Here is an 11,687-nt window from a genome sequence, read left to right on the forward strand (position 1 = left end):
GGTTTCGGGGGTAGTAGCAGCTGCAGCTGCAGCGGAAGCTGAAACTGAAACCGAGACGCCTGAAGTACAGGACTCTCCAGTCTTACTTTCAGACAAGGTGGCTGGAGGTGAAGACACAGACTCCCTGAGTGTGGACAGAAACCCCCTAGACATCAGCTCGGCCCGGGAGCAGTGGGCAAGACGGGACAGCTTAAGTGGATCCCCTACGCCCCCAACAACGTCACTTGGCCCCAGAAGATCCTCCTTCAGCAGACTCGTAGATACACTTGAGGATGGCACACCTGGTGGTGGTGGTGGCGCAGTACCCACAGGTGTCCTGCAGGGGGAGTGCCTGGCCCACCAGCAGCAGCAGCAGCCATCACCACTACCACCTGGCCTCCAAGAGGAGAAACAGGAAGGTCAACAGCCGCAGCAACAGCAGGTGTGCGGTGAGTCCGAGGTGGAGGTGGAGGAGGAAGGAGAGAAGACTCCGCCCATGGATACGGTTGCCAGGAAGTCTGCCAATCTGCTGGGGACAGAGAGGCCTGGTGCTGCCGGCTCTATTGTGCTCAAAGAGCCTTTGACAACGGCCACTGCTGGCGGAGCCGGGCGGGAGGGAACGAGGGAGGAGGAGGAGGAGGGAGAAAGAGAGGAGGAGGAGGGGGAGGAGTGGAGAGAGAGTGGACAAACAAGCACAAGCAGCAGGCACAGAGAGCCACAGCCACAGCCACACTGGGCTGGCAGCGTTCACACGGGTAAGACGCAAGAGTCACAAGGACTATTAGCAGTACCAGCAGCAGCACCAGCGGGAGAGGCCAGCGATTGTTCAGAGGGAACACGAGACTCAGACGCCTCCACAGCAGCGGTAGCAGCTAATGCCACAGCAGCAGCAGCTCCACAGCTAACGCAGCCAGCCGCCCGCAGCAGGATGGACATGGACCCTTACGACGATAACCAGAGCGACAGCGGCGTCTCAGCCGACTTCTCCCCCAGCTGCACGGGGGAGATCTCCGGCGGCACCCCGGAAGTCTCGGCTTCTCCGGAACCGGGCCAGACCCCGACCCAGGCCCGGACCGGGACCGTCACCAAGCCTCCCCGCACGGAGACCCCCATCGAGCGGGAGATCCGTCTGATCGCCGAGCGCGAGCAGAGCCTGCGCCAAGCCCGCGGCATCAGCGTCAATGACAAGGCCCAGGAGTTCGTGGAGATCCCCATCCGACGGCCCATCCTGTCCTCCCCGCTGCCGCCGTCCCGGGCCCTCAAGGACAAGGGCGTCAAGGACCGGCAGTTCGCGGGCAAGAAGATGCAGCACGAGATCAGCGTGGAGACACGGCGCGAGCAGGATCTCATGCAGCTGGGCAGGGTGGTTGGCACCTACGAGAAGGGCTCCGTCAAGCAGCTGCGCGAGAGGAAACAGCTGTTCGAGCTCTTCCAGCAGCCCAAGGAGGAATACATACCCATCACCCCCAAGCAAAGGACCCCTTCCGGGTCGATCAGTGGTCTGTGCAGCCCAGGGCCGAGAGATGACGACGAGTTATCTTCCGCCTCGACGTTCAGCTTTCCTTCGATGGCAGAGCGCAGGCAGAGCCAGGAGCTGGTTCTCTCCTCCCCGCGCCAGAGTCCTCCACTGCCCCAGGCGACCTCCCCGCCTCCAGCCTCTCCCACCTCACCTCCACCCTGTGTGGGCCCAGGCCTGTCGGAAGGCCCCAGCAACCCAATGATCATCCTCGAGGGCCTTCAGATCCACCCAGATATTCTCGCCGACGTCCCCGCAGCCGTGCCAGCGCCGGCTACAGCAACGTTGGAAGTGGACTACCAACCCCCATGTGCTGTGCCCCAAGAGCCCCAAGAACCCCCAGAAGAGGTTGAGGAGGAAGACGGGAACCTGGTGAGGGACAACCCCTTCTTCAAGCTGAGGTCGTCCGTGTCGGTTCACCCGGAGGTGGAGCAGGATATCCGTCGGGCCCAGGAGCGGGAGAGGGAGCTGCGCAAGCAGAGGCAGAGGAACAGCCTCTACTACCGGGGGCCGCCGGGGTCAGCCGAGCCCCTGATGTCCCCCACGTCTCCCACGTCCCCTACGTCCCCCACACCCCCCACATCCCTCACCAAGGAGTGCAGAAGTCCAGTGCCATCACAGAGCAGCTCAGCTTCAATACCAGGTGGGCATTCTTGAGTGTGTGTGTGTGTGTGTGTGTGTGTGTGTGTGTGTGTGTGTGTGTGTGTGTGTGTGTGTGTGTGTGTGTGTGTGTGTGTGTGTGTGTGTGTGTGTGTGTCTGTGTGTGTCTGTGTGTGTCTGTGTGTCTGTGTGTCTGTGTGTCTGTGTCTGTGTGTGTACATCTTCGGACTCACAGGACCTCCCTCTCTCTCCCTGTGTGTGCGCGTGCTTGCGTGTGCGCGTATAATATATGTGGGTGTATGTGGTGGGTGTCTTTGTGAGGTTATTTCGACAAAAAATTCCCTGAAACTCCATTATTTCCTGAAACATCCATTATACGCTTTTATACACTCCCATAAAATAAAAGCCGCCATTGTCAAGACCACTTAAAGTTTAGCACAGAGCTCCGGGCTTCGACCATTAATACAAAGCCGTACTCCATTTAATCATGCTGTATCAGCTGAACGGGCTACAACACAGTAGGTCCAGCGACTGCCTGACATACTTAAATTGGTGACCAGAAGACAAAGGCCCTTGGTGGAATTAAGAGTCTTAACTCAAAAACACATGAGGGGGGACGGAGAGAAAAAAGAAACCTTGATGTTAATCAAAACGGCTTTTAATTTCACACCCAGACTTGCAGAGTAAGCAAAAAAAAAACTCTGTGCAGGGCAGGCTCTGTGGCGGCGCTTTTTCTCTTGCTACTTGAACCATGTATCATTACGAAGTAATACATATTTATATCTTCCTCGGCACTCTGCTGTGTCATCGCCATCTATTACTTAAAGTAGATCCCGTAATGATAGAGTTTAAAGAGGTTTTAGTGTGTCAGCAGTTTGGAAGTTAAACACATAGTGTAGTAGGTGCGATGCTTAGTACTAGGAGAAGGGATGTTGTTGTTGTTGTTGTTAGCTGGGGACTTATTGATCGTTACCAAGGAAGCCATGTACAGCTTGCCCCGCACCCCTTGTCACAACCCACGGCTATGTTGATTCATCAGTGGTCACTTTAGGAAACAACAACCCTCCTGGATTGGATTTCCTAATTCCCTTTCTGTTGTCAAGCCCTGTCACCTGTGCTCAAGTTGTGTGTGTGTGTATGTGTGTGTGCGTGCGTGCGTGTGTGTGTGTGTATGTGTGTGTGGGTGGGTGGGTGCGTGCTCGCCCAAGTGTGTGTGTGTGTGAGAATACAATCGCTACGCAGGCCCTGGGTGGAAAGGCGACACCTTGGCAAAATAGAGCTGTGTTTTAATGCTTGGTCACCCTGTGCTTTATGCATGGCTAACATGATGATGTTACTTCATTTTGCCGCCAAAAACTGTGTTGTCCTTAAAGGTAGAGTGTGTAATTTTTTGTCATTTAGTAGGCCTATTTTCTAGATTTGATGCTGCCTATTCACAAATAGTGTCTTTTTCATGTTTATCATCGCCATTAATATCTATGTTTTGTTAATGTCGAACTTTTCATACATGAATAAGTGGGTCTTGTCCATGTCCGCCATTTTGAATTTCCAGTCATAGTCAATTATAGCATCATTTCAGTGTGGTGCCAAGAACAGTGTTGTGCTTAACTGTTCCTGTGAGCTTGTTAAGTTGAGCTGACGAGCTACGCTAGCCTGCATGGTAGTGCTTTAAGCGATAAGCCTCTTTAAATACTTTTCACTAGGTGCATAATGATGTTATGGCCGACCGACCGTGCATGTGTTTTCAGACTTTCTATCACACGTTTTTATTCGCCACCGTGTTGATGATTTGCAAGCAGAGGCGATTCTAGTGTCAGGTGGGGCCCCAAGCGAAAACGCAAAAAAATTAGCATTTGAACCAAAATCGCCACTACTGTGGTAAAATGTGGGCTGTTATTCATTATCTAGGGGCTTGGGGGCCCCAAACGGCTGCCTGCCTTACCTGGTGGCAAGATGCACCTCTGTTTGCAAGAGTGCAAAGTGGCCATCTGTTTTTCTTTTTACCACTGTGACTGGGATCCCTATGATACACATTGTTGTCAGGGCCACTGACAGCGGTCACTGGGTCCCAGGCCAAATCATCCAAATGGGCCCCCTATCCAATACATACAATTTAATGCGGGCCAATTCTTGGCCCCCTATGTCCCTGGGCCCGGGACAACATACCCCCCTGCCCCCCCCCCCTCAGCGGGCCACATTGTTGTCTATGCAAAACGTCGGCTACTGAAGCTTTATCAGATGCGGTTTAGTTTAGTTATCACATTAAAGACGATAAGCGACTTCCACAGAGATGGTCGGTTACCACAGCTGGTATTGTGTTTGTGTTTGCCTGTGTGTGCGTGTGTGCGTGCGTGCGTGCGTGCGTGCGTGCGTGTGTGCTGCATCTGTGCAAAGCCACTGGCAGTGTTTTTCTACTTTACAAAGCAGTATGAATCTAGCCTGGGTGGAGTAAGCTTGAAACAATTAAGCATGAAGCTGGACAAATATGAACCAGTCAGTGCAGTTAACATCATGACCTTTGCACTCTCATATGAATTGTAGGTCATGTGCTATTTTAGAGCACCCAGAGTGAAGCTTGCTATGAATGCATGCTGCACAAAAAGTTTAACCCTTGATTGTAAACCTCTCTCTCTCTCTCTCTCTCTCTCTCTCTCTCTCTCTCTCTCTCTCTCTCTCTCTCTCTCTCTCCAGCTCAGCGCTCATTCGGGAAGACCATAGTCATCACACCTCGAAGCCGGTCAGACTCGCCTCAGATGGACCCAACAGAGGTGAGTGACACGCACGCACGCACGCACGCACGCACGCACGCACGCACGCACGCACGCACACACACACACACACACACACACACACACACACACACACACACACAGACACACAGATCACACATGCACACAAACACATAAGAGCGAGTTCATTCCTTCTTTATAGATTGTGTTTTCATTCTGAGAAAACATTCACATTGAGACACGGACACATCATATATGTGCACATAAAAAGTTTTCGATCGTGCTTTCATTCTGAGCCTCGCGTCTTTCCATCATTTTATATGGCGGCGCTACTGTCATGCTTTATTGCATCTAGATATCGCTGAACAATATCCTGAGCAATATCCCCTTAAGTCTTGTGTTATGATGACTATGATCGCTGTGAAGTGGAAATCAATAAAAAAAATGAACACAACATCTAATAACCCTTTTACCTGCAATTGTCAAGCCGGAATCTAACAACACACAGTATCCCCTTTGGGAATTACAACTTTTTTCCCATTACGAAAACCTCAGCTCCTTTTATCATTTTTGCTGTATGACAAAAGCACATACCTATTAAGTACCACCTTAGGCAAATCTGGCCTTGGAATGCATGAACGTGTCAAATGAATAGATGCTGCTACGACTACACCCTTCAGTTTTACCTCCCATTGCACACTCCCATCTGAGGTTTCATCCTCATCGGGAGAGTCCTATAAGAAGAAGTGATGTGTTATGCTCTTCCTAGACATGAAGGATACAAGAAAGCCATCATGACGTTGCCTTGCAGTGCACCTTGTAGATGTGAGATGTGAGCGCAAGCATGATGCTGCCTTGCCATGTTGTGTTAGAAAAGAACTGGTTACATTTTACTTGACGCTGGAATCATACGTATATCATAACAGTGTCATAATAATGTCAAAACACTGTCATGATACTGTCATGAAGGAGTCATAAACATAATGTTAATGCCATAAACGTTCTATGGTCATGAAATGTTGTTGTTATTGTTAGGGCTGTTTTTGCCATTAGGGTTGGGCAATATGACGATATATATCGTTATCGTGATATAAAAGTGTATATCGTGACCTTTCTCCTATAAATATCGTTATTGTGATAAAATTACTATCAATTGTATACGATTGAATATAATTTAATTACATTCCATATTGTCACAATACACACTATAAGTTAATGTAACTGTGAAAATAAGAATAAAAAGACCCATTCTAAAGAAAGGTTGTTTTGCAACATGAAAAAATAAAGAGCAAATAAAGAGAATAACTGAAAATGTATGTAATTGTGCTATATCGTGATATATATCGTTATCGTGATATAAAGTAATCCATATCGTGATATTGTTTTTTTTCCATATCGCCCAGCCCTATTTGCCATAACCAAATGTCACTTAATTACATAATCCTACAATGTTTATGATATTGACACAATGTTTATGACACTTGCTGTGTACTGTGTTACGACACATGCATAACTGTTATGACACTGTTATGTCACACATACAGTATGATGCCGGCATCAAGTAAAGTGTTCCCCGAGAACTGTTATACAATTTTAAGATGGACTTTTACGATACAAGAGCAGACTTTGCCTTGTCGTCCTATGTGGCCTGTGGGGACCCAGGTTCGAATCCGGCCGAGGTCATTTCCCAATCCCATCCTATATCTCTCCCACTGGCTTCCTGTCTCCATCTTTGACTGTCCTGTCTAAATGAAGTCCAAAATGTCCAAAAAAACAAATATAAAAAGAAGTGAACTGTAGATGGACTTTTAGGATACCAGAGCAGGCATTGCCTTGTCGTCTTTTGTGGTCCGTTATACACTTGGAAGACATACACTACAAAATGCAAGTCCACACCTGATCCTACCAAATTTTGAGAGTAGAACCTCACTGGCCATTTTCTGCTCTCCAGTATCGTGTGTATAGCACTCTGGTAGTTCTGCAGCAAGTATGCACACTCACTCGGCATACAGTTGTGCTCATTTGAAAGGTCGCACAGCAAGCACACTCCTGGCTGCCTTATGAGGAGATGAGATCTGATACACACTTCCAAGGCATAAAGCTAATGATGAGGTGATGTTTTAAAGCAGGGGTGGGTAACCTTTTTCATTCGAAGGGCCACTTCAAATTCACCCGAGGGCCGTAAAAGTCATCCGAGGGCCGTACTATGAACACAAACCAGGACTTCCCCCTGCACTTTAGGCCTATATTGATGGCAGCCACCTTTAAAACAACCACCACCTTCTCTAGGTCCCCTGAATATAACTTATTTGTATTGAAAATGTATTTTCCGGGGCTGTGAACGGCCCTCGAGACATAGGTTCCCCACCCCTGGCATGAAGGATGCAAGTGCAGTGGAGAGAGGAGGATGATGATGATGATGCGGTTGCCTTGGAAGTGACACCGATGATCAGGGGCGCTGCCTGCTTTGGCTGGGCACAGGACATAGTCATCTGAAAGGGCCCATGACCTAATACATTCAATGTAATGAGAACCCAATTATGGACCCCTACCCCATCTCCCTGGGCCCAGGGAACCTAACCCCTTTGTCCCCCCCTTGTCGGCTACCCTGCTGATGATTTATTAATATGTGACTGATTCATTCATTATTACTGGTCCGGTGCAGGGGAGGACATGGACATGGTCTGCCTGTCTTTGTCTCTGAGTTTTTGTTTGAGCAGTGAATGCAGCTCTTGACATTTATTAATGTCTGCCTCGTTAATTTTTCACTCAGGTACTTAGGAGTCCTCCCGCCAGGGCCCCCCGGCAGAAGACTCCCCTTGTGCAGCGCTGGGAGACGGGCATGGTGAACGGACACAGGGACCAAGAGGACTGAGGCCTGAGTGACGCCCTGTGGATATGATATTATGGGCACACAGGCTGCTACAGTGCATCATCCCAACTCTTCAATTTCTGACTTCCTTTGACCAGACTGCAATTTTTGACATCTTGGGTATACCTTCCACGTCACATGTTGACTATGTAGCCTTAACCAAAACCTATTCCTAAACCTAACCTCAATGATGTTATGTTGCAACAAGGGGGGCGCCTTCGAGGACGAAATCACACGTTGACTCCAAAAGCATACCTCAGACTGAGGCACAGGCTACAGTGCATCATCCCAACTTGTCAATTTCTGACTGCCTTTGACCCGACTGCAATTTTTGTGACGTCTAAGGTATGCCCGCCCTTGGAGTCAAAATGTGACGTGTGCCTCAAACGGCGCCCGCTTGTGGCAGCGTAACTTCACTGACGGTTATCATTAAGGGAAAGGTCTAGGTTTAGGCCACCTAGTCAACATGTGACGTGGCCGGTATGCCCTCAACGTCAAAAAAATTGCAGTCTTGTCAGAGGTAGTCAGAATTTGACGAGTTGGGATGAGACTGTGTTGCATGGGAATATGAGAGCGGGAGCTCCACACACTGGGCAGAGGTGGACGCCCACACTCCGGGTTCAAGAGACTCTCAAAACTCCACACCACATTTTTATCCCAGCCCAATTGACTGAATCCCAACTTGACCCTAGGTAGATGGACGAATTTAACAAACTCCCCTGGGATTGACAAGCAAAGACAGACCAAACAAACTACCATGGTTGAACTTTATTTTTCTAATTTTACTTATTTTTTTTCCGCTTCTGCCACCTGGTATGTTGGAGATGCCATTTTGAAGGTTGCGGGGGGGAGAACTGAGACAGGCCTGTGACTATGGACTGAGAATGCGAGTGTTGATGATGATGATGATGATGATGATGATGACGATCCGATTTTGAGGTGTGTGGAAGCCTGGCTACTCCCCTCCCACCACCAGGAGGACATTATAGGCTCCTGACCTAACTTCTGTGCCATGAAAGGGTTAATGACTTCCCCTGCTGCGAGTCGGCCCACCGCAACCCTAGCCACAGATCTGATCTGACAATGGGTTGCCAGGGGTTACCCGCAGTGTTTATAACCATAACGTCACAAGGACATTAACATACAGTACCAGACCTTCACTGTTTTAAACACACCTGTCGACTACAGTATAATTTCAACGGCAATAACAGTATACTACTACAACAACACTGTTTTACTATGACTAATGTCAAGTATTGATGTCACACAACTACTGTAGAAGCCGTTCACTTGTGCAATAAGTATATAAATTATTTAGTTTGGGTAGCTGTAATATTTATGTTATACAATGTAACAGCCACGGTATGTATACAATGACACAAATTACATTCTACTGTTTAAGAAATAGCTGACTGTCGGAGAAAGCCATTAATACGTGAGTGAAAAAAGAGACCAACTTTGACTCACATACTGTACACATTTTGAGAGAAACATTTACTAATTTATATAACAAAATATCTTATTAGCAAAAGAGAGACACAAAGACAGAGAACAAAACCTGTCAGTAATAAAATCTTCATTCTTTTGCCAAATCTTGTCTTCCTCTTCCACACTGTTCTTTCATTGCCACAAATACATATTTCTTCAGTCTTCAAAACAGGAACAAATAGAGTGAGATCCCAATACCTTTCGAGCTGAGCTACAAACCTTTCCTGTGTCAGAGATTAGGGTTAGGGTTTGGGGACAGCCATTGTTTTTTAGCTGCTGTATTTTATCTTTAGTTGGCACAGGCCTATTCCTAGCTGTGTCAAACTATAAAGATGAACCTAAACCTTCAGTCTTAAAATGTTCTGTACAAATGTGCATGCATGAACTTTGAAGTTAATTCATAGTTGTATGATGAAAAATGTTATGGTTGGGGATATGGTTTCGGTTAGAGCTATGTTAACAGGCTAGCGGTAGCTCATTTCGACAAAGCCAACCATTTTGATAGAACACTGGAACAGAAAAAAACCAAAACGCTTACATCACTGTCAGCATTAGGCATTAGTCATAGATATGGAAAGGACATTGTGTGGCAGCCAGCCTCTCAGTACTGCCCTGCGGCGACCCTGACCTGCCTCTGACACACCTGCTACACTCCCTGCATATTTTTGCCTCTTCTCAACTTGTTATTATTGTGTCTATTCAGCTCATTACAATTATTATTGAGTCTATTGTTTATTTACTATGCCGGTGTCCTGTTGACATGACCTACCCATAGCTGCGCAGCAAACCGTTTTAGGATCGCTAAGTGGTACGGTTTAGAGTTAGGCTTGGGGAAAGCTGCGACTTGCTGCTATTTGGCTTTGGGTGACAAAGGCCAAAAGGCTTTCCCCATTTCTTTACCCACTGTAAAGCATTGCAGGCCAGGTAAACTCAACTTGAGGCTTACATTTGTGTCAACTGAGAAATCAAAGTATCAAGTTGAGTTAGCTTACAAACTTAAGGCAGCAGGGCAACTTGCTTTTTTAAAACTTTACATGGCTTGCAATGTTTTACTACCTCTGTTAGCTACTATATATTTGGGTTAAGGTTTGAGTTAGGGATAGGTTAACAGGGTAGGGTTAGCTGAAATGTGAGGGGCTAGGGATATGTTGGCAGGCTACTAGGGATTGTTCTTAGGGCTGGTAGTTTATTGGTAGTTCATCATTTCAATGTATCAGCCCATTTAGACAGAACCCTGTAATGTACTGTAAAATGCTTATGTCACTGCCACCATTAGTCATGGGAAAGTTTGCGGCATTCAGCTAATAACTACTACCCTGCGGCGACACTGACCTGACGCTGACACACCTGCTACACTCCCCGCATATTTCTGCCTCTTCTCAACTCATTATTATTGAGTCTATTCAACTCAACATTATTGAATCCATTGTGCTGTTCTTTGCTATTCTGGCAGTCAAGTGGCTAACTTGAATAGCCTCAGGGAATCAAAGGTCAAGTTCAAGACCCAGAACAAAAGAAGAATTCCTACAGGGCTGCTCCCTTTGGTGATGGGTAGGGTGTGTGTGTGTGTGTGTGTGTGTGTTTGTGTGTGTGTGTGTGTGTGTGTGTGTGTGTGTGTGTGTGTGTGTGTGTGTGTGTGTGTGTGTGTTCGCGTGCGCATGTGTGAGTGTGTGTGTGAGAGAGAGAGAGAGAGAGAGAGAGAGAGAGAGAGAGAGAGAGAGAGAGAGAGAGAGAGAGAGAGAGAGAGAGAGAGAGAGAGAGGATGATGGATGAGTATAGTGCTCCATGGTGACAAGGCTGGTATCTTGGAAGGTGACCGAGTGGGAAACTTAGTGCCCTCTTCCCCTCTGAAACTTCCAATGCCCTCCTCTCCACTGAAACTTCTATTGCCCCGCGCCAAGTGATTAGTGAACTTGAGTGTGACCGGCACACACGCCACGCTTTCTTTAGCAATCCCCTCACAATCTCCAGTTAATATTTTATAGCCTCATTATGACGATGTGTGTGTGTAAGAGAGGGTGTGTGTCTGAAAGTGTTTATTTCTGCATGGGCCATGGGTGTGAATATCTGTTTTGGTGTGTGGAATTGTGTGAGCGTACGTGCGTGAGAGTATTCATGCTTGTGTGTGTATGTGTGCTTAAGGGTGGGAGTGTTTGTTTGTGTATGAGTACATGCTTGTGTATGTGTCTATGTTGGTGTCTGTGTGTGCATGTGTGTGTGTGTGTGGGTGAGCATCTGCATGAGTGTGTGAGTACACCTGTGTGCATTCTGTGTGCAGTCTGTGTACGTGTGTACGTCTATGCGTCTGTGTGTGTAGGTGGGTGGTGTAACAAATCGGTGAACTTGCAGAGGAACTCTACATGCAAATCGAGCAGCGCATCTCGTCACCTTGAGCAATCCACCACTCAACTCCAACGTGTGAACACCGTGACTCACCGCACTGCACAGGAAGACCATTATTGTCACAGAGCCAGGGCCGGATTACTGCACAGGCTAGATATGG

At 47.7% G+C, this 11,687-nt stretch overlaps 1 protein-coding gene across 1 annotated transcript; it reads left to right on the forward strand.

The window, feature by feature from the left end:
- The first annotated feature begins 705 nt into the window (after nt 1-705).
- On the forward strand, nt 706-9,240 carry misp3 (MISP family member 3). Its single transcript, XM_063221909.1, has 3 exons — nt 706-2,138; nt 4,787-4,863; nt 7,598-9,240. The coding sequence occupies exons 1-3, from the start codon at nt 908-910 to the stop codon at nt 7,697-7,699; spliced, it is 1,410 nt and encodes a 469-aa protein (XP_063077979.1). The 5' UTR covers nt 706-907; the 3' UTR covers nt 7,700-9,240.
- The last annotated feature ends 2,447 nt before the right edge of the window (nt 9,241-11,687 follow it).

The sequence above is a fragment of the Engraulis encrasicolus genome, chromosome 1 (assembly GCF_034702125.1).
Source record: "Engraulis encrasicolus isolate BLACKSEA-1 chromosome 1, IST_EnEncr_1.0, whole genome shotgun sequence".
In the NCBI taxonomy this organism is placed as follows: Eukaryota; Metazoa; Chordata; class Actinopteri; order Clupeiformes; family Engraulidae; genus Engraulis; species Engraulis encrasicolus.

Bases quoted from the DNA above. Each gene is read 5' to 3' on its own strand.
- misp3 (XM_063221909.1), top strand. From the start codon at position 908: ATGGACATGGACCCTTACGACGATAACCAGAGCGACAGCGGCGTCTCA. The intron at 2,139-4,786 runs GTGGGCATTCTT...CTCTCTCTCCAG, and splicing joins CAGCTCAGCTTCAATACCAG to CTCAGCGCTCATTCGGGAAG. The intron at 4,864-7,597 runs GTGAGTGACACG...TTTTTCACTCAG, and splicing joins CTCAGATGGACCCAACAGAG to GTACTTAGGAGTCCTCCCGC.